The sequence below is a fragment of the Natrix helvetica genome (genome assembly GCF_964273705.1).
Source record: "Natrix helvetica genome assembly, chromosome: Z".
Classification (NCBI taxonomy): Eukaryota; Metazoa; Chordata; class Lepidosauria; order Squamata; family Natricidae; genus Natrix; species Natrix helvetica.
Window position 1 is genome coordinate 21,377,271 of NC_138554.1, and position 21,318 is coordinate 21,398,588.

The 21,318-nt window shown below is 40.6% G+C and overlaps 2 protein-coding genes across 7 annotated transcripts in view; both read left to right on the top strand.

Moving 5' to 3' along the window:
• Positions 1-666: 666 nt before the first annotated feature.
• On the top strand, positions 667-16,592 carry TMEM219 (transmembrane protein 219). Of its 4 annotated transcripts, none has more exons than XM_081932411.1 (6): positions 687-918; positions 14,240-14,406; positions 15,047-15,197; positions 15,293-15,401; positions 15,475-15,586; positions 15,692-16,592. In XM_081932411.1, exons 2-6 carry the CDS (start codon positions 14,248-14,250, stop codon positions 15,818-15,820), a joined length of 660 nt encoding a protein of 219 aa, XP_081788537.1. In that variant the 5' UTR covers positions 687-918; positions 14,240-14,247; the 3' UTR covers positions 15,821-16,592. The 4 variants fall into 4 exon arrangements, with proteins under 4 accessions (XP_081788535.1, XP_081788534.1, XP_081788537.1 ...); XM_081932410.1 differs by having other exon boundaries at positions 695-918; positions 14,984-15,197; positions 15,692-16,584; XM_081932409.1 differs by lacking the exons at positions 14,240-14,406; positions 15,047-15,197; positions 15,293-15,401; positions 15,475-15,586; positions 15,692-16,592 and adding an exon at positions 6,480-8,168 and having other exon boundaries at positions 667-918.
• A 2,632-nt stretch (positions 16,593-19,224) lies between these two features.
• The window catches only part of TAOK2 (TAO kinase 2), a 55,686-nt gene continuing 53,592 nt past the window's right edge, over positions 19,225-21,318 (top strand). The window contains exon 1 of one of the 3 annotated variants that reach the window (XM_081932406.1): positions 19,225-19,381. The gene's annotated coding sequence lies outside the window, so the exon portion shown is untranslated. Of the gene's footprint in view, positions 19,382-20,316; positions 21,235-21,318 lie in introns of those variants that run through there. The other 2 variants (XM_081932405.1, XM_081932407.1) reach the window with 2 other exon arrangements.

Sequence of the window (21,318 nt, forward strand, 5' to 3'; positions counted from 1 at the left end):
AAGCAATCCTTTGCTGCTTGCCTTCATTCACTTGAATTACCAGAATAAAGTAGGCACCTAGTGCAGCAGGGCAGATTGGTGGTGTCTTTTTAGACTTTCCCACTGAAAGTCAACCACTTGACCCTATTGTATGAAGTAATACAATTTAATCTAATTAGCTACATGATCTGGAACATTTAAATGTAAACTGGAGCCTTGCTTTTTAAATTGTTGTTTACTATGCTTATAAGAATTCGTGTTCTTGCTCTCTGCTTAAAAATGAGAATATCTTGACTCTCCCAAGTAACCAAGAGAAGTCATTGAATAAAAAGTAATTCCTTGATTTCCCAGCCTAAGAGGGAAGGGCTAGGGCTACTGGAAAGGACTGCTTATTAAGAGAAAAATAACACAGCGGAGGATGGACGGGTAAAATGAACGACTTCTAACGGTTACTTTAAACTATTTCCCCCTCCCTCCCTCATGTTCAGCCTGAATTCCCTCAAATACGCGCGGTAACCCTCAGTCAAAATGGCTCTCGGAAGGCTGCTCCATTGAGGGGAGGGGGGCGGGGAAGAGCTCCGCTTCTCGGAAGATACGAGCTCCCGACAACCTGTTCCGGAGTGGGGCGTGAGCATCCACGTATCTAGGAAAGGGGGCAGCGTTTCCAAGGAGAAAATCGTAAGCAGGACGCGCCTGCGTACCACCTAACACGCTCGCGGTTGCGTCACTTGAAGGCGATCTTCACTCGGACGATGACGACTACGGCGGCGCGCCGGAAGATGTCATTTTCGCCCATGCTCGAAAGTATCGAATAGTGTCCCGCCGCCAAAGGAAAAAGAATCGGCGGCCATGCTTCCTCTTAAAGGGACAGTAGCGTCCTCCGACGCTGGCGGCCTTCGTGAAGCTGCGGTTTTGGAGAGAAGGAAAAGGGGACGGGAGGTAAGACGAGGCCGTTGTTCTTTCCTCTCTTCTCCCGCCAGCGTTTTCTTTCTCGAAAGCAGGATTTCGTTCAGAGTTGTCGGTTACTAAGCACTAACAATTCTTTAGGATTTTGGTTTAGCTGCCATAGACCGAGGAGACAGCCCGGGTTGAGCTCAAGAGTTTGCGTGCTTTGGTCGGCAGAGGCGTTGGAGCGGGGTAGTATCGGGACAGGCTTTGAGACAGAACGATTCCAACGGCAGGACTTCACCGCACGTGCCTAAATCTCACCATACCGTTAGGCGAGAGGGCTGGGAAGGCTCAGATTCCCCATGAATTTACTGGAGAGCTTTAGGTCGGGCATTTATTTCTTAGCAGGTCTTCCTCGGAGGCTTATTTGGAAAATAACAAGAGTCTCATGCCCTTCATTGGGCCCCAATGAGGAAAACTTATGCATAATAAGAAAAAAAATGATCACAAGCGTAGCCAGCTTCGCATATAAGAAATAGATAACAATACAAACTTGTAACCCAAGCTTTTTCTGCATCCATTATATGGTTGCATATTCTGTAGTTTCATGAGTCATGAAAAAAAAAGTTTATTTATTTCCCCCCTAATTTTTAGACATGCTCTTTTTGAGAGGTCCTTCTCTGAGCTTGCTTGTTTTCTTGCAGACGTTTACTTACCCTGACTAGGTAATATATAGGTATTAATATGTAATAATAAGATGTAACCTGGTGAGGGTAATGAAACGCCTGCAAGAAAACAAGCAAGCTTGGAGAAGGACAAAGGACCGTTTCAATGCAGAGCTACAAATATTGTCCTTTATTGATGCTCTTTTTTGTTCCTTTCTCCCATCACTGCACACCCACATGTAAATAGAACGTTCTAATGGACAGAAATCTGATATAAATAGGGTTTGGGAGTGGGGGCAAAATAATGACTTTCTTCCCTTTTCTCTCACATACACCATTTCCCTTGTTAATAATCAGTGGAATATCTGCATTTTTCGCTGAATATAAGCCATATCTCACTACCAATTCTAGTTTCCCATCTCAGAATAAATATCCCTGATTATTATGAGGCAATTTTCCTCACACCAGCTATTCTTCACACCATTCCAGGCACAGAGAATTGCATATACACACACACTTCTACACATGTATTAATTTAATTATTCAAATTCACACTCTGTTCCAGAGAAAGACCTGACTTCATTTTTTAATAGCCTTTTGAATGGTTCGAGCAAGTTACACAAGATTGGTAGATATAAGAAAATACTTGGTCTTAATAAATCTTTAGAAGACCAGTAACATTTTATTTGGACTAAAAAAATTGATGGGAACAATCTTCAAATTTTCAGGCTGAGATAAGAGTCTAGAAATGGTGGGGAGAAAGTACACTTCATCAAGATACAGCAATGAAGCTCAGATTGTTACTCTATTAATATGGGGGAAAATAATTTAACTGTGGCTCATGAATATAAGCAAATATATTTATGAACTGTTATCTTTTCCACTTAATACTTCATTTGGCTTTGGTATTATACTGCCTCTAGAGATCATTTAAATAAAACACAGGTGACTTCATCTCTTTATTATCAAAACATTTTTTAAATTTTCTTACATGCTTCAACTTTATATAACATCTTGTTTTAATCAAACTTGACAAGAAAGGTGGGATAAAAATAATGCTCCCAAAAGCTTATACAACTGTTGTGATCCGTGTCTTGGTTACAAAAAATATGGCGTGACAGTTTAAAATGTAGAAAAAAATACTATTAAAAATGCTAAAAAATACTAGGTAGTCCTTGACTTACGACCACAATTGAGCCCAAAATTTGTTTTGCTAAGCAAGATAATTAAGAGTTTTGCCCCCATTTTACGACTTTTCTTAACACAGATGTTAGGCGAATCACTGGAATAACACAGTTGTTAATCTGATTTTGCTTATCAGTAGGTCACAAAAAGTGATCACATGACCTTGAGTCACTGCAACTATCACAAATATGAACTAGTTGCCAAGCATCCAAATTTTGATCACGTGTCCATGAGGGTGCTGCAATGATTGTGTGAAAAAATGATTGTACTTTTTTCAGTGCCATTGTAACTTTAAACAGGCACTAAATAAATGGTTATAAGTTGAGAACTACCTGTATAAACGCAATATGTAATCCCAATCCATATAACAGCATTTCTGCAAACCCGATAAAAATGTTTCCTTTTCTTTCTTTTCTAATTATAAAGCAATAGAATAGGGGTCTCAAACTCAAATGAATGCAGCCACATTACATAAAATATCCTAAAGAGAAGGCTACATTCATACACATGCAAAAATGCAACAAGTACTGAATGTTTAAAATAATTATTAATCCAGTTATAATAATTTAAAAAATGGTTGCTAAAAACAAAGTATGTTGCACCAAAAATATTTTATCGCCATGACTACAATCTCCAATCTTACTCTTTTACATCTTAGTACAGTTGTTTCTGTGTATCTCCCTGGTGCTAACGAGCATAGACAAACGACAGCAGCATTGCAATATTCCCTCCGTAAGCCTGTATGGTCATCACATGCCAGCACAGTGAGCGCACACAAAACAAAGCAGCAGGCCAGGACAATGACAATGAAGAACAACAACCTGCTGTGGTAGGATTTGGGCTCTGGCAGCCCATTAAATACTGAGCTGTTATGGGTTACATATGACGAGAGAGCAGGGCACCATAGGTTCCAATATTGTCATTTACTTTTGAGTAGTAACAGGCTATTTGTGTGTGGGGGGGGGGGGGGGCTCAGCAGCTTTCAAACCTCTGCACCAGTTACAAGGCAATGTTGGAAAAGCCCATGTAACCTGCAACAAAGTGGCACAGTTGATACTACCCACAATGGAGGAATGGTTGGGGAAGATGATGGAACACCTGAGATGGCTACATTGACTTCTTTGATGAGAAAAAAAGACAATATCTGTGTTTATTGCTGACCGAAAACCCTTTTTAGGCTTTTGGTATGAAATAGAAAAATGAACTTAAAAATTATGACTTTGATGGTTAGACAAAATAGATTACAAAAAGAGAATCATGTTGCAACTCTGGAATGAGAGGTAAATTTCTAATTATAACTTCTGTAAAGATCAGAAGCTACTTGTTTCCTTTTTATCTTTTATTTTTTTCCCTTGCCCTTTTAACTTTCTCCTTGATTTCCTTTCTTTTTTTTACTTTATATTAGTTTGTAGTGTGTTAGCTTTTTATATTTTAAAAAAATCTTTAATAAAAGCACTCTCTAAATAAGTGGTACAGTTGATAAAACCTTCAAGCTGCATGCTAATATTAATTTTCTAAGCAAATAGCTAATAGCCAAATTTAATAGTTTGTTTAGTTTTTTTTTTAAGAATTATATAACAAGACAATGTAAGGGACTTTCTAAAAGATAAACTATAAAGCAGGTTCTTGGTTTGATTTTGCCTGCAGGTAGTCCTCAACTTATGACCACAGTTGAGCCCCAAATTTATGTTGCTAAGTGAGACATTTGTTAAGTGAGTTTTCCCCATGTTACAACTTTTCTCGCCACTGTTATTAAGTGGATCACTGCAGTTGTTAAGTTAGTAATACGGTTGTTAAGTGAATCTGGCTTCTCCGTTGACTTTGATTATCAGGTCACAACGTGACTCTGGGACACCCCAATTGTCATAAATATGAACCAGTTGCCAAGTGTCTGAATTTTGATCATGCAACCATGGGGATGCTGTAATGATCATAAGTATGAAAAATGGTTATAAATCACTTTTTCAGTGCCATTGTTACTTCAGTTACAAAATGACCTGTTGTAAGTCAAGGACTACCTGTGCCATTGATTTACTAATTTTTTTTTTGCAAGCCACTTGTTCTCGGCCTCGGTACCTTTACTAATTAGATCATAAGCATAAAGATTTCTATAATAATAAAGATGTTTTTTATATGTTTGAAAGGACTATGCAAGAAGGTATGTGCGGTTCAGTTCATGCAATCTGGATGTTATAGCATTCATGATGTGCATTTATATGCAGCAAAGGTAGGAATGTGCTAACAAGTCACATAACTAAATTATGCATTTTTTAAAAATAATTTTTTTATTTTCAAACAAACACAAATATACAACACATATAACATTAAAGGCTCTTCAACTACATACAGTGTGTCTATTGGTTACAAGGTCTTTCTGCGTCCTTTCCATAGTCATCACTTGAATTTTATCAAAATTCACATATAGTCAATCAAGATATCTTTTTATACATTGATTATCACTATTGTTTCTCCATTTTAGACAAGGTATGCTTGTCTAAATTAGGCATTTGAAGAGCTAAAAAGAGGGACTTTGTATTGAGAACAGGGACTCAGATTGATTAGAAAATGAGCTGTCCCAGGAAAATACAATTAAAATAATAAGTTATTGAACAATGCCTAGTATGCCCTTAGCATTTAAATCAAGATTGCAGCCTTTTCTGTTCAAAGCTGCATTTGTCTTGCTGCATTTCTATAAGGGCTGCCATATAGCGGCAGTGGAGCATCCCTTTTCCACCCTACTAGATGGGCTGAGAATAGTTATGCTTTAGATCATCTTTGAAAATTATATTGTATCTAGTCTTAGAATGATAAATTCCTTACAGGTGGTCCTCAACTTACACCATTTGTTAGCGATAGTTCAAAGTTACTGGGAAAAAAAAAGAATTACAACCAGTTCTTGTACTTATGACCATTACAGCTTCCCTGCAGTCCCATGATCAAAATTCAGGTGCTTAAGTGTCCAGCATGTGTTTATAACAGTTGTAGAGTCTGGGGTGGGGGTGGGGGCTCATGTGATCACCATTTGCAACCTTTCCAGCCAGTTTCCAGCAAGCGAAGTCAAGGTGGAAAAGCCAGATTTATTTATAACCACTTGATTCATGTAACAATCAGTGATTTGCTTAACAACTTCAGCCAAAAAAAAAAAAAAAGGTCATAAAATCAGGCATGATTCACTTAACAGGTAGTTAAGTGTACTTGACTTACAACCACAATTGGGACTAGAATTTCCGCTGTTAAGCAAAGCACCTAACAATTCTGGTTCCAATTGTGGTTGTAAGTCAAGGACTACGTGTACAGTATTCCTGATTTAAACTGATCTGTCCCCATGTTTTCTATCCTTCCATTCTAGAATATAGTGTTTTATATTGCTCTGTTCAAATGGGATGCACTATCAAGTGCCATTACCTTGCCAATAACACATAACACACACACACACAGTCTATACCTATGTAGAGTGTTTTCCCCTTATTATTGGGTTTGGCAGGCCTAGAACTTGTAGAGGCTGTATTATTGCAGTTGTTTGTTAGATGTCATGGATTCAGCATGCTAGTTCAGTCATGGCTTAGTGTGGAGAATATAGTATGTTTGACAGAGAGTTTCCAGCTGAAATAATATTTGTAAAAAAAAAAAAAAAGAGAGAGAAATGTTTATGGAAAAGCCATATGTGACTCTCTGAAAGTTTGAAATATTTTTAAATGGAGAATGTGTAATGGCTGAACTTGATGAATGGCTAAACTTTTCTACTTTGTATTTTTTAAAAAGACCTTCACAGTTGGATTATAAATATGACTTAGTGAACTAGAGCCAATTAGTTACAATGTTACCCTTAAATTCAACAGTGCCTATCCAAATGAAGTGCATTGGACTGCTTATGAGTGATCCCTGATTGGTGATGCCATCTCTGCCTTGACGGGGGGAAAGGTTTTCTGTCACAGCATCATCTCCTCCTGGACCTGCTGTTACTGATAAAACCAGCTGGATAAATGGAGCAAGAGTGCTTGGCTCTTCTTGCTACTTGTATTCAAACTTCTCAATTGCTAGTGCAACAATGGATGCTGAACAGACGTACTGTGATATTCGCCATAGCAAGGATTCTTCAGCGGAGGCGCTTTCGCCGGTCGGCTACAGTGCTAAGGCGCATCCTCTCAGCTAGTGTCCGTCGTAAGAGAGCCTTGCTACGGCTTCATCGCAATGCTATAGTCTCTGTGGTCACTATGGTGTACTCATCTTCACCCGCACTGCATTATGAGCACGAGCTGATGGCCCTGTCTGAGCGATCACACTGGATGCTCCCCAGATGTAGTGAATGGTGGGAGCGAATGATTTCTTCTGAACAGGATGACAAGTGTTGGATTTCTTTATTCAGAATGTCACGCTCCACACTGATGTATATTGCTGAGGAATTGCGTCCTGCCTTGCAGCGTCGAGACACTGGCATGAGGTCACACATTCCTGTGGAGAAAAGGGTGGCCATGACCATTTGGAAACTTGCACATCACGACAGTTACAAGACTGTCTCAGAGCTCTTTGGAGTGGGAATTTCATCAGCCTGCTCAATCTTTGAAGAGGTCTGTGAGGAAATAAATAGTAGGCTCCTGGCCCAAACAATTTTCTTGGGCGATCCACAAGGTATTATGGAAGGCTTCAAGGATATGGGCTTTCCCAACTGCCTTGGTGCAGTTGATGCAATCCATATCTCCATCCTCTGCCCTCCCTTCTCTGCTGACTCCTACATTAATTGTAAAGGCTTCTATTCAATGGTGTTGCAGGCTCTAGTAGATAGTAAATCTCGCTTCACTGATATTTATGTTGGGTTTCCAGAGAGATCCCATGATTCCCGCATCTTGCATAACTCTCCTTTTTTCAACAGCATGGATGAAGGCACATTTGGCCCACAAACTTCAACAGTACTAGAAGGGGTTTCAATGTCTCCTGTTGTCATTGGAGATCATGCCTACCCACTTCGCCCTTGGCTAATGAAACCATATCCAGCACCAAAAACTGAGGCCCAAGAAAAGTTCAACGATAGGCTTGCCAAATGCCGAATGTGTGTGGAGAGAGCTTTTGGGGTCTTGAGAGCTCGCTGGAGATGTTTGCAAATGAGACTGGATGTGAGAGAGAAGCTCATTCCTGTGGTCATATCTACATGCTGCATCTTACACAATATTTGTGAGAGCAAAGGAGATGAGCTGCTAGAACCATTAGAGAGCCCTACAGCTGCTGATACCCAGAATGCTTCAGCCAGGCCAAGGGTGCCACTGTCAGAAGCTGGACTTACTAAGAGAGCTTGCCAGATCAGGGCTGCATATTGTTCCTATTTTGAAAAGAACCCGCTGTAGAGCAGACACTTTTGTCCAAGTAATTTCAATGTGCGAGTGGCCTGATTATATAATAATAATATTACTACACCAATGTATATTAGAGTAGCTGAATTTTGGCATCAAAATAAAAAAAGGGTATGAATAATCTATTGTGTTATTAGATATCTGCTCCATTGTCACTCATTCCTTTGCCACTTTCCAGTTGAATATTTAAAGCATGCTCTACAAGGATCTGCCCTTGAACAATACTGGAAGCTAAAATTTCCTTGTATAATACCATTGCAGTGAAGCTTCTAATATATTTCTAGTAGCAATTCAAACTGCTGGTTATCCCCTTTAAAGTTCCGCATCGCATGAGACCAGATTACTTGTGATAGCATGATTTTGTGCTTGGTAGAATTTGGTGTGATCCTGGGCATAAATAGGGTATGATCTTAGCATCATTATGTCATAATGAAATATAGAGGTTTAAAATCAAAAGACCTTTCTAGCCAAGCTAGTCCTATCAAAGAGGCACAATAGGTTAATGAGGAATTTCTTAATGCAGAGTTCTTCGGCCCGAAACTGTAGTCTGCAGAACTAGAAAGGTTGGTTACCGCTGGCCTAAAGGGATTCAAAGTAATCAGGCATTAGAACTTGAAGATTCAGTGCCAAGTCACATAGATTGGAGAGAGATGAGCCTGTGACTTTGAGGAAGAAGCACACCTGAGAACGGTCAGATAAAGATGTCCCTCATCTACCTAGGAGGACCGAGTCCCAAACTGTTATCTATGTAATCTATTAGTTGATAGAATTCTATCCAGGCCCACCGAAAAGAATCTCAATAGTTGTAGATCCCTTGATGCTGGTGCCACAATTATCTTTATTTTTCACATATTCAAAAGCATATGAAATCATATGATAAATCAATTATATTTTGTCTCCAAAAGACCAGAAAGTTTTCACTGCTAGGCACAGATGTTCCTATTCAGTTTCAAAGTTATAATTTAGAGTCACAACTCAAAAAATTATTGTTCATGTTCTAGGCTGGAACATGTAAACTTGCAACCTTCTCTGACTCCAGTGAAGAACAGGACCTTAAGAGATGATGTTCACTATTTCAGGGCATTCTACAGGAGGTCCTCACCATGTTTATCAGGACAAAGAGCAATGGGGTGTTAGGGCAGAATGGAGTGACTAAAATCACCCATAACTTGAATATCTTTGTTACTGTTTGGATAGCACTGGCATCAAAGGGAATATATAGAGCCAGCTATGGTGCCACCAGGGCATCATTTGCCTTTGTTCCATGGTCTTGAAAAGAATCATCTGAGTTGGTGGTTACCTGCTGTTGCAGATAGGTTGATCAAAGGGAAATCTACACCTTTTTACACTCTTCTAAAGCCTATAACTGGACCCATTTGTCCTGAAATATTTTGCTATTAACTGGTATTCAGTGATCCATTATGTACTCTTGATATGACTGAGCATATATTCACTTATCGATTCTTTGACTTTTTTAAAAGATTCCTTGATCTGGTTCCACCCAGATTGTTTAGACAAACACTGTTCATTACATTATGTATTTGCACCAATATTTGCTATAACTAACTTGATATAAAAGTTTTCACAGCCAGTAATATTATCCTCAACTTTACCTGATGATAAAGAGTGACAGTTTGATGACATTATAATTCCTGCATCATATTTGACTAGCTCTCTGGCCAGATTGGCTGGTATTAGCCATTAATGCAACAATTGATCTCCTTTACTTGACATCTTGTGAGGTAGGCTCCTCTGTGGAATGGTCTGAGATAGAACCAAACTCATGGCATTGAATCCAGAACTGCAGCTCTTTTCTTGCCATCATGGGGATTGGCCTCCTGGATATTAAGGCATTCATCACCAGATGTACATGAGAGGAAGTTTCTCTCATGTTGACAGTAATTCCCTGTAGCAGAACATATTTCAAGGGTATGAGTGTGCTCTTGGTAAAATTATGAAATTCCATTCCTATAGGCATCAAAGTGACAGTACTCACTATTCTTTCTATATAAGGAAATCTAATGAGATCATCCAGGTGAATACACGTAAACAATATGAATTCTGGTGAGTTGCACAGAGTTTTCTAAAAGATTGGAGCATGTTCAAATTCCAAGATTCCAGATAACTTTCTTGGTTTTTGTCACTGTAAACGAGAGACATGCTGGAAAAACTCACATCTGCAATGACATGCTCTATGAAGCAAATGTCCACCGAGTGAGTTTTCTTCATTCTGAACTGTTTCTTTCTTTCTGGAAACGAAGGATGAGAGGAATCTTTCTTCTCTTTTTTTAGTACATAGCCCCACTGAATGCAGTAAAAAACTATTCTGTTCCTGTATGTGGTTTCCAGGTTTGCAACATTTTTGTAGTCAACCCCCCCCCCCCCAATAAAACTGTTATCAATTTGAGGGGCATTTTCCTAAGTTCTTGCCTCTCTGCTTTGCCTGCTACTTGTCTGTGTTGGCAGGCCGGAGAACACTTAATATTTATTTTCCAATCTGCTTCCTGCCTCACAAAAGATTGTACAGGTATTCCATTACTTACTTCATTTAGTTGATCATTCAAAGCTACAATGGCATTACAAAATGCGACATCACAATTTTTCTTTAAGACCTCTGCAGCATCCCCATAATCATATAATCAAAATTCAGATGTCTGACAGTTGGTTCATATTTATGATTGTTGCTATGTTCCAAAATCATGCAATTCATTTAACTGTGGCAAGAAAGGTCATAAAATGGGGCAAAACTCACTTAACATCGAAAAATTTGGGTTTAATTGTGGTCATAAGTCGAGAATTACCTGTAGTACAGTCTCTAGGCGAAATGGATGAATGTTTTTTTCTGTACCTTCTTACCTCCTTCCCTGGAAGTAACACAAGAGTTTCATTTTATTGTTTTCTACAAAGATTGAGTCAGCATGCTTCCCCCAAATCCTTTTAACTGCAAGGTAGGCTTTGTGCCAGCACTCCATAAACCATGTGTAAGGCTGCAAACTCCTTTTATAGGTTCTGCTGTCCTGGATAATTTGTTCATGCCTTATCCTAGAGCAGCGTTGGCGAACTTTTTTGGCACTGACTGCCGAAAAAGGAACGCACACACAGGGGAGCGCCAGAAACTGGAAGAGCAGTTCCCCAGCACGCATGCAAATTTAAGCGCAGCTGAAATTTGTTGAGCTGAGCTTCTGGTTTTCCGGCATGTGCATATCTGCCTGTCACCTGATGTTCTGGTTTCTGGCGCACGCACGCACAAAGAGTAGCTGGCCGGCATGCATGCCTGGAACTCAGCTTCCAGGTGCGTGCATGTGCACCAGGGAGCTGCTTTTCTAGTTTCTGGCGCTCTCACGTGCACAAAAACCAGCTAGCTGGCGTGTGTGTGTACACCAGAACCAGAAAGCAACGTGTGACAGCTGGCGTGTCCAGAGAGACAGCTCTGTGTGCCACTTAGGGCATATGTACCATAGGTTCGCAATCACGGTCCTAGAGATTATTACTTCTCTTAGCCCTCATTGGAAGAAGTCATGCACCCATATTATCAAGTGATGATAGAACAGAGAGCTGCAGCCTCAATTTCCAGTACATCTACTTTCCATACTCATTGCAATATTGTGTTTGTTCTACAATTTGCTGGATCTGCGCTACTGGCTCAATAATACAAATGTAATTAGCTACCCGAAAATATCCCAATGAGGAAGGTACAATCTTCTTGCAGTGTGGAAGATGAAACAGGCCTCAGACATCTCACATACTTTCTTGCTAATACTATTTTATTTTCTCTCTTAAGTGCAATAAATGCAGTAAAAAAACCAAACCTAATATTGCTGAACAATGAAAAGCCCAAAGGTAAAGCACTCTTACATTTCTGTTTGTCTTTCTGTCTCTGACATACACCCTGTGTTCATTTTCTTTCTGCTTCTCTTTTGTTCATGACTAATAAAGTATTTCTTCATTTTTTTACAAAGACACAAAAATAATTCCAAGTAAGAAAAAGTTGGAAAGGAGTAGGATTTCCTCGATGTCTTTTTCTTATGGAATGGCCACTTTTCCCCTGAGCTGATCCAGTATTTCCTATGTTTCAGCTCTGGGGACTTCCAATTAAGGTTCAGCAGGCCTTGAGCTTCTGTGTTCTATATGGGTGGATTAGAACCTTCAGGACCCTATTTTTTCTCAGGATCTTGAGTCACCATTGTTAGGCCTTCCTAGGTTAGCCCATAGTTCCATCCCTCAATATATACAGGTTAAGTCCCTTAGAGCAGTACATAAGCAAAAAAATGAGATTCTCACAAAATTAAAGTATGTGGCTTTATTATAAAGAAAAGGAAATTAAGTTACAGCATCTAAGAAAGTAAACATGTATAACTTGATCCTTATTTATTATTGAGTATGTTGTAGTGGAGCCTTCCTATTACCATCATTTTTTTCTGAGACTTGGTTTAATGAAGGGGATGCTAATTGCATATTTCATACTATAAAATGTTTTTGTTCTGCAATATTTTGAAAATATCTATTTTGATTTCCATGCTTAAAGAATTTCACCACAGTCTAAAGTAGTGCTTCCAGTTTTATTAACATTCTAACAATAGGGAGAAGGGGGATCTCCAAGATTTTTTTAGCTTCTGTAACAGTACTGGTCATTGGAAAATTACTGTCTAGTCCTGGTCTGGCTTGGTATCATCTGGTGTTTGTTCAGGCCCCTGGAAGGTAACTGCAGCTGACATCACTTGGAAAGTAGTCCAAGAAAGGCTGACAGAAGGACACCAAAAACAACTTTGGCTGCATTATAGAAGGCTGGGAGCCAGGGAGCCACTTGCCTCCTTTTCTCTGATCCAATCTTCCACTATTCCCCATTTCTTCTTGAGGAGGCTGATGGTTTCCAATTCTGAGCTATCAAGTAGTCTCTCCAGTATAGCCTGATTTTTATGCACTGATCATTTTACTTGCTTGTTGGCAGCCCATAAGATGGAACCAAGAGAAATAACCCTGCTTCTTCTACTGGTAATAGGCAGAGATAAATACTGAAAGGAGGAGTTTCGTCCTTGGAACAAGAAGGTGTGTGTGTGTGTGTTTGTGTTTGTGTGTGTATACAGTATAGAATTAAAAGAAAAAAGTATAAAGAAATAGCTTCTAATATTCTTCACCTTGTCCTAAAATTACATATTACTCTTCTTTCTATAATCTATCCTGTCTAATAATCAAAATTATAAGTGACAAGTTCATTTTTGTGCAAAACATCCATTAAGAGCTTCTAGTCAGCAATCAATGTAAATAATGTCCTTTTGCTAATCATTCATTTATCCATTTGAGCAAAATGTGTCAACCTCGCCAACCATTCCTCCAAACTGGGACAAAAAAATCTTAAGTATTCTGCTTTCCAGTCCGTTTACTGTTAAACCATGTGACAGATGGTTGAGGAGATTATATTTAATTTCCAAATGTGCTACTACCATTAGAATATCCTTTGTAGTGAATTTTCAGATATGAAGTTTTGTATCTTCATGTTCTAAGACATTTTGATGAAATCATAGTATAAGCTAGACTATCCAGTTCTCTACCTCCATAAATCCGGCTGTTTCTCCCCCAATTTCATATTATTCTAATCTGCTAACTTCAAATACAAGATAATCAGATGTTGTTTTGAATATGACAGGTTAAATTACAAATTATCTTACAAACAGATTCATCAAGTTGGCATGGTGAAGAAACTAGCTATTTTTATCTTCAGTAGACATGTCTTCAAATAGAGAGAATTAGACATTTTGAAAACAAGTGGGCAGAAATATGCAACCTTTTTCTTTGATTATGTAACTGCAGAATGCAGATTAGGAATCTTTCTTTAAATATTCCCATATCTGAATGTACAGACAAAAAAATCAGCTCCCCACTTCATGGCAATCACAACGGAAGTGTAAACTTAAACAAGTAGCCTTCCTTTGAACTTTTTGAGTGTACAGTCCCATGAAAGATTTTCACCAGTTTAAATTATCTAATAATGAAATTAAATCAATAGATTTATTTACATTTACATTTTGACTTTTCAAATTAGAAAAGCTGAAATACAGTACCATACAAAAATGAAAGATTCATGTTATCCGCCTCTTTTCCATTTTTTCTGGCTGTTCTAGTAATCTCTCCCAGAAATGTTTTAGGATGATACTACATCCTTCTTACCCTCATCTCTAGGGCTTACCATGGTCAGCTGCTCCTTACTGGCCTCCCTGCGTATCTGCCTGGAACGACATCCACCTCTGGTCTCCTTCTTCTTCTGCCTCCTTTCATTGGCTGTTGCCTTTGTTGGTTTTGCTGTCTACATCCAGTCACACGATATTCATAATCCTGATGTCAAAGAGGTGAGCTAGAGATAAGAAATTTAAATAAAAACTTAGATGAGAACATGGCATGAAATTGGATTTCAATTATTAAGAGAAGACAGCAGAAAAAAACTTAGGAAGGATAAAGGAAAAACAGTAATGGAGACATTATTTTTCCCTTGCTGTTTTCCAGGTAGAGGTTGATTCTCTCTAATGAATAAATAGTTGAAAGTTGTACTTTCAGACTGATTGGCTACAGTTCTATTTCTCTATTATTGTCTTTCAGTTTATAGATAAATTACAAGTTAAAAAATTAAAATAATTTTTCTCCAAAAGAAAGGGACCTTTAAAATTCAGATATTTTGTTGTACCTACTTGGGGCAAAGAAAGTTAAACAAATTCAAAAATGCAAAGTTTTAAATTCAAATTTAGCTATTGCTATCTACAATTCAGAAATCCAGAAAGTCCCTCATTGTATTATGTGCCACTATTCTGAATAACAGTTAACAAAGGATTTTAAAGATGAGGTCATATGGAGTTGGATAGATATTTTAAGGGAAAAGGTAAAAAAATGAGAATAGAAGCAGCGCTCATTCCGTTTTCCCTTATATCTAAGGATTGGGACTCTCTGCTGAAATCTCTTGCACATTTAATGTTCTGTATCACAAATAAAACTCAGGGAAATGTCATATCACTTCCTTCAACTGCTGAACCTCCTACAACTATATCTATCATGGTTGGCTTGACCTTTGATGTTCACAATGGCACAGATCTTCCCAATGATACACATTTAGGTCTGACCATCAGTGGGACAAAATTGGGTTTCAGAGGTGAGTGACCAACAATCTATTTCAGTGTTTTCTCAAGAATTCTGACTCCTTGCTCACCTTCTGTTGACATTTCCTTCCATTAACTCTATCCACAGGTCCAGATGCCCAGAAATCAATTCATCTCTTAACTGTTATCACAAATTCATTATCCCGTGAGAATTGCCTTAGGATCACTGCACCTTCATCCCTTCTCCCCAAGACCAGGTGAGCTAACAAGAAAGGGGCATTGCTACAATGTTTCTTTACCCATTAATGCAATATTTCATTTTGTTCCCAGAAAGCCACCAAAATGTGTAATAGGGAAACAAAGCATGACTTTGGAAATGCCAGGGATTTGCTATCAATCACGTTATCAAGCTAACCCTGCCCTATCCAGCATGCTAGATCAGGTAGGTATGGGCAGTTGTGTTGTGGGCAATATCTGAATGCTAAAACTGGTTTGCTCCACAATATATGGATGGAAGATGATTCACTATCATTTCTTCAACTCTCAGGCGGACCGTAACCTTTGCAGCCAGCGCCTCCTCATGACCAGTGCTTTCCTTCTCTGCCTCTGTGCTATGCTGTGTTGTGCAGCTGGCCTATATTATCGCCTCCCCAAAAACAAATGGGGCCAACTCTAAGTGGATCAAGCCAGTGCTATTCATTCTACATTCCAGAATACTCAGGTGTCCTCCTTTTTCTAAACAGCTATACCATGTAAAATTGATTATTTTTGGTTGGTGTGCTATTTTGGTTCACAAAAGATATGATAAACAACTTATTAAATACAAAAAAATTGTAATTTCTTAGTATTTTAAGTGACTATTCAATCAATGCAAATTGCCTAATATATTTATGATATATTACAGAACTTGAACTATATATCATCAAATAGTATAATTAACCTAAATTATCATTGCCACTAAAACTTCCACTATTATATCTACATAATACTGGATTTCATGATTAAATATAAATAATACCAAGCAATGTGCAAACAAGAAATCCTCATATTCCCTCAAGGTTCGCTTGTTTTCAGTAACTATGTGGTAGTTTAACATCTAGAAAAAAGCCTCAGTTAAAATGGAGAAAAGATAGGACTGCAAACCTCTACTTTCATTTATTTAAATAGTATTCCTATTGCTTATTTCCAGTTTTAACATAAAACATAGCATCTGGTACCAATATTTATATGTGTAATAAATATATAAGCAGATAATGAGTATAAAAATTAAACTCAGAGAATAATAATTGTAAACTGTAAACTTTTTCAGCATCTTTTTTGGAGGTAGAAATTAGTCTGGTAGATTTTCCACAAGGAGGAAACACCCGCTATGTTACTATACCAAGAAAGATCTACAGGCAGTCCTTGGATTAATTTACAAACATTCATTCAGCCACTGTTCAAAATTAAGGCACAGCTGAACAAATGACATTTACACCTGATCCCCAAAATTACAGCTGTTGCAGTACCTGTGCAATGATCAAATTTGGGAGCTTGGGAGCTGATTCACACAACAGCAAGGGCACTTCAACTCCTCCCACCATCTGTATTTTTGCACAGCAGCACTCCTTAACAGTATAGCTGAACTGAAGTGGAAGCTGGGCCTTCAGCTGGCTGCCATTGTCCTTGAGCCTCTACTTCAGCCCCAGTGCTGTTGAGAGGGGAAGCTCAAGCCCTGTGCTGCACAGCAACCGCAGCAGAAAGCCTTCACCATCCTACACGCCACAGGCCTTACCACACCTAGCTGATCTTAGCTGTTTTCCTCCAGCTGCTAACAAGACACACCTGGTTTTATACAAGACAATTACTAGTCACACTAAGGCCATTCAGTTAGTATGTTCTATTCCTATGATAGCTTCAGAACGCTTCAGCAGTTTTTTTAAGCACTGGAGAACAAGGTGCACTATTTGAAAAATGGTGGGCACATAGTTCTTACAAGGCCTCAGAAACTTTCCTTGGGAAGATGGCCTGGCACAGCCAACAGCTGCCTCACGTGCTTAAGGCCCAGGTGTGGTGACCGCCAGCTCTGTTTAAGACCCCAGATATCTACTTCATCTCCAGTGCAATTAGCACAGCCATCGAGGAATGCTGCTGTGCAGATCAGTCAAAAGGGCAGAAGAGGATGAGTGGCTAGAGTTTAAGAGGCAGTTCCTTACATTACCAAGGTTCAGGATCGGGAGAGACAAAGCCAGGAATAGCTTGCATTGGGGAGTCTTCACTTAATGACAGGTGATATTTGATTAATGATGGCAACAGAGTGCCATTACTAAGCGATGCAGTCTCATGTTTTACCTAACAATTGCATTGCTTAGCAATGGAAATTTCTGTCCAATTACCACTATAATTCAAGAATTATCTGTATCTCAACTACTGCCAACTCACCTTATCCAAGAACAGTACATATAGCAAATGCTAACTTACAAATAAAATATATTTCTATGCCACCCTTCCTATCTATACAATTTTTCCAAAAAGCACATACAATTCCAGTTTTAGTGCATTTTCCAAGGATAGGTAAAATCATCCAGTGTAAATATTTGATATACCTGAGTAACTTCTTGCTTTCAATGAGATCAACAGGTAAAATACTTGTATACTAATTTATTACCGGTAGTCCTCAATTTATAACCATTCATTTAACAATCAGTTAAGAGGCCCCAATTTGGGTCATTAAGTCAAGGGCCACCTGTACATGGATCATCCTTTATGTCTGAGTAGATGCTGAGTAGATACATAATCCAGTGATGTGTTTGGCCAATTAAAAACTTGCAGCAAAAAACCCCTTGACTACAGGTAGTCCTTGAGTTACAACAGTTCATTTAGTAACCATTTGAAGTTACAACAGTACTGAAAAAAAATGACATGATAAATTTCACTTATGATCATTGCAGCATCTCCAGGGTCATATGATTTATATTTGGATGTTTGGCAACTGGTTCATATTTATGACAGTTGCAGTGTCTTGGGGTCATGTGATCACCTTTTACAATCTTCTAACAAGCAAAGTCAATGGGGGAGTCAGATTCACTTAACAACCATGTTACTAAGTTAACAACTGGAGTGATTCATTAACAAATGTGGCAAGAAAAATTGTAAAATGCAGCAAAATCTCACTTAACGAATTTCTCACCAACATAAATGTTGGGCTCAATTGTAGTTGTAAGTTGAGGACTACCTGTACTCATTTAATATACTAAATCTAGCTACAACTGCACATGCTTACAGATGCCCCATGAGCATTGCTGGAGTAAAAGCAAAAATTGGAAAGGTTAAAAATACACCTATCTAACCTACAGTATTAATATTGTATCTTAATTTTTCATGCTGTTGCAGTTTGTTTCCCATCTATGGTGCCCAGCCTTACTTTCCTCAGCTGTATGTTTCCCAGGCCCCAGTTTTAACTGAATAACAGAGTTGGAAGGGATCTTGTAGGTGAGCTAATCCAATCCCCAGCCCAAGCAGGAGACCCTGCCCTACGCAATTTCTGACAAATGGCAGTCCAGTCTTCTTGAAAGGTCATTTGTTCATTGTTGCCTTTCTCAATTATACTACCTAGTACTTCACGCTGCAGTATACTTCCCTAATCGTTTTAAGCAATCTGCTGTAATTATTTTAATTAAAGTTCTATAATTTGCTCTCCGCATTGCTCTTCTCTTCCCCCCACCCTGAGTTTCATTTCAGAACTTGTAGCCATTTTTGACCGACATTCTGAACTCCCGTGTTCCTTTGCCTCTTTCCCTCCGAAGGCCACGTGTAAAATCTCGGGCGCTCCCTCAACATGCTCCAAGTGCAACCTAACCAAAGAACTCCCTTTTCCTCACGAAAGGCGGGCTGGACGCGAAACCCTCGCAGTAGCCCAGCCAATCCGGGTCAACGACGTCATCGGGATAAACAATCCCAGGTCGGCAACTGCAGTCCGGCCTCGGCGGTGTTAGCTAGGCCAATTCATGTGATTCGGTGGGGGGGGAGGGGGAGGGTGACGCGCTTCTTTCAAAACTGGTGGCTTTCCATCTAACCCAATGTACGGTTGTTAGCATTCTCTACCGCCTTTTCGTCACCTGCTTAGAATTTGATATTTACGCCTGAAGAAGAGCGAGTGGCCTAACTTCAGCTCCCTCGTGTTGACAAGAAAGGAAGAGGCCCGTCCGGCACGGGCCTGAATCTCGCCGGCATCAAAGGCGTTAAAACTGCACATGAGGTGAGGGGAATAAGGGCGCTGAGAAGACTAGAAGAAATTGCGACTGCACTGACAGGGAGGCTCGAGCTCCGCCCTCTGCCCGAGAGCTCCCAGGACGCGCATGCACCCAAGCCCCCTGCAGTGACGGTTTAACTGTCGCCCAGCGCGCCCTTTATTTTCCCTCGTTGAACAGCTGTCATTGCCTCCCCCCCTCGCCCGGCGTCCCCGCCAATTCTCTGCGCGCGCGCCAACCAACATCTTTCTAAATCTTGCCTCAGTAACAGTTGAGCAATGGAAGCCCCGCCCTTTAACTACCTCGCCCTACCAATCAAATCCCACGCCTTCCCATACTGCTCCAATCAAAGCACACCTGAGGGCACGCGGGCGTCCCAATTTGACTTCTTTCATTGAAGGGCCGTTATTTCCCTCCCCCCTCCCCCCAGCCAACCAAAATGTCGATCTTTTATGCATTTTCCCTTCCTGATGTTTCTCGTCCAATCCCATTCTTAGGGCAAGTTTCAAGATCCCTCCCCTCGCTTTACATATTGTCAGTATAAGCGTGTTCCCGCCCATTAACGCTAAGACAATCCAATTAAGTCGGGCTTTTTTCCTTCCCTCTTTTAAATGCGCGTGCGTTGCGTTCCATTCAGTAATGCCGTCCTACAATTGCTGACGGTACGCTCCTCGCCCCTCAGTTCGCACTACTCACCTTTTTTCTCAAGAATGACCCGAGCGGGGCGCATGCGCACAGTTGCCCCACCAAAACGTTTTACGAACCAGGCTGGTTTAAGGTTCGGCACGATGTTCTTATAGCTTATTCCCGACATCGCGCATGCGAGTTTTCACGGGCTTCCGCCCCTGACACATCGCGCCTGTGCGCTCTTTCTTCGGCGCCCCTACCTTCCCTGTACGCATGCGCCTGACGTTTTCTCTGCCTTGGTTCCGGTCTTGCTCCTGCCTTGGGCGCCATCTTGGATTTGGGGACAACTGGAGTGAGTGAGGGAGGGAGCAGACGGAGGAACTCGAAGAGGCAAGAGAGGGGAGGGGGGGCCGGATAGAGTCAGGCCCCCCACCCCCACAGCACCCTCCCCTATAGAGACGCCCTCCCTTTCCCCGCTCTTCCATCCCCACCCCCAATTCCCTGGATCTGAAAGGATCTCTCTGCCTTTTACAGGGACCACTCCACCCCCGCCCACCTGACCTCTCATTCCTTTTTGTTCCCCCTCCCCCCGCCGGCTTCCCTTCAAGACCCCCGTCAATCCCCTTTTGCAGAGTCTTGCAATCCTCCTCGCCCGTTATCTGTAGGCTGCCCCTTATACCTCCTCTGTAAACATCTGTGGGCAGCCGCCAACAGCTGGAAGGGACTGCAGCATCCTATGAAGCCCATCCCTTGGTCTCTGGCAAAGCGAGCTGCTGGGCTGAGAGCGATTGTCTTCTTTTTCCTCCACCCACCCACTCCCACCCCTTCCTTCCTTCTAATTTCGGATTTTTCTCTCCCTACCCCTGAATTGCAGCCATTGCAGAAGGGCCCTAGACGCTTGTTGCATCCTTCTACAGGGCTACTACCTCCATCGCGTTCCCCGGTTACCCAGCCAACTTGCATGTCTTCCCTTCTGCAGGGCAATTTTTTCCTACCCAAACAAGAGAGAGGGAAGGAGAGGCTCGGAGGGGGGCTGTTGTAGGTACCCTATGCTTCCCACCCAGAGGCCTTCCTTTTCCAGGGGAGCTACTGACAGGTCCCTCTAAACCCTCTTCCTTGATTGGAGGGAGTAGGGAAAAGAGGGAGGTAGTCAGGGGTACTCTCCCCACCCCCCAATATCTTGGAGCTGGAGCCGCAAGGGGAAGAATATCTAGGCAGCTGCGGAGACTTACAGGTGAGACCCAAGCACGCAGATAAGGGGAGAGTGGGGGGGAGGGGGAGAAGGGTGTTTTTGTTAGATGGGAAGGCTGGGCAATGG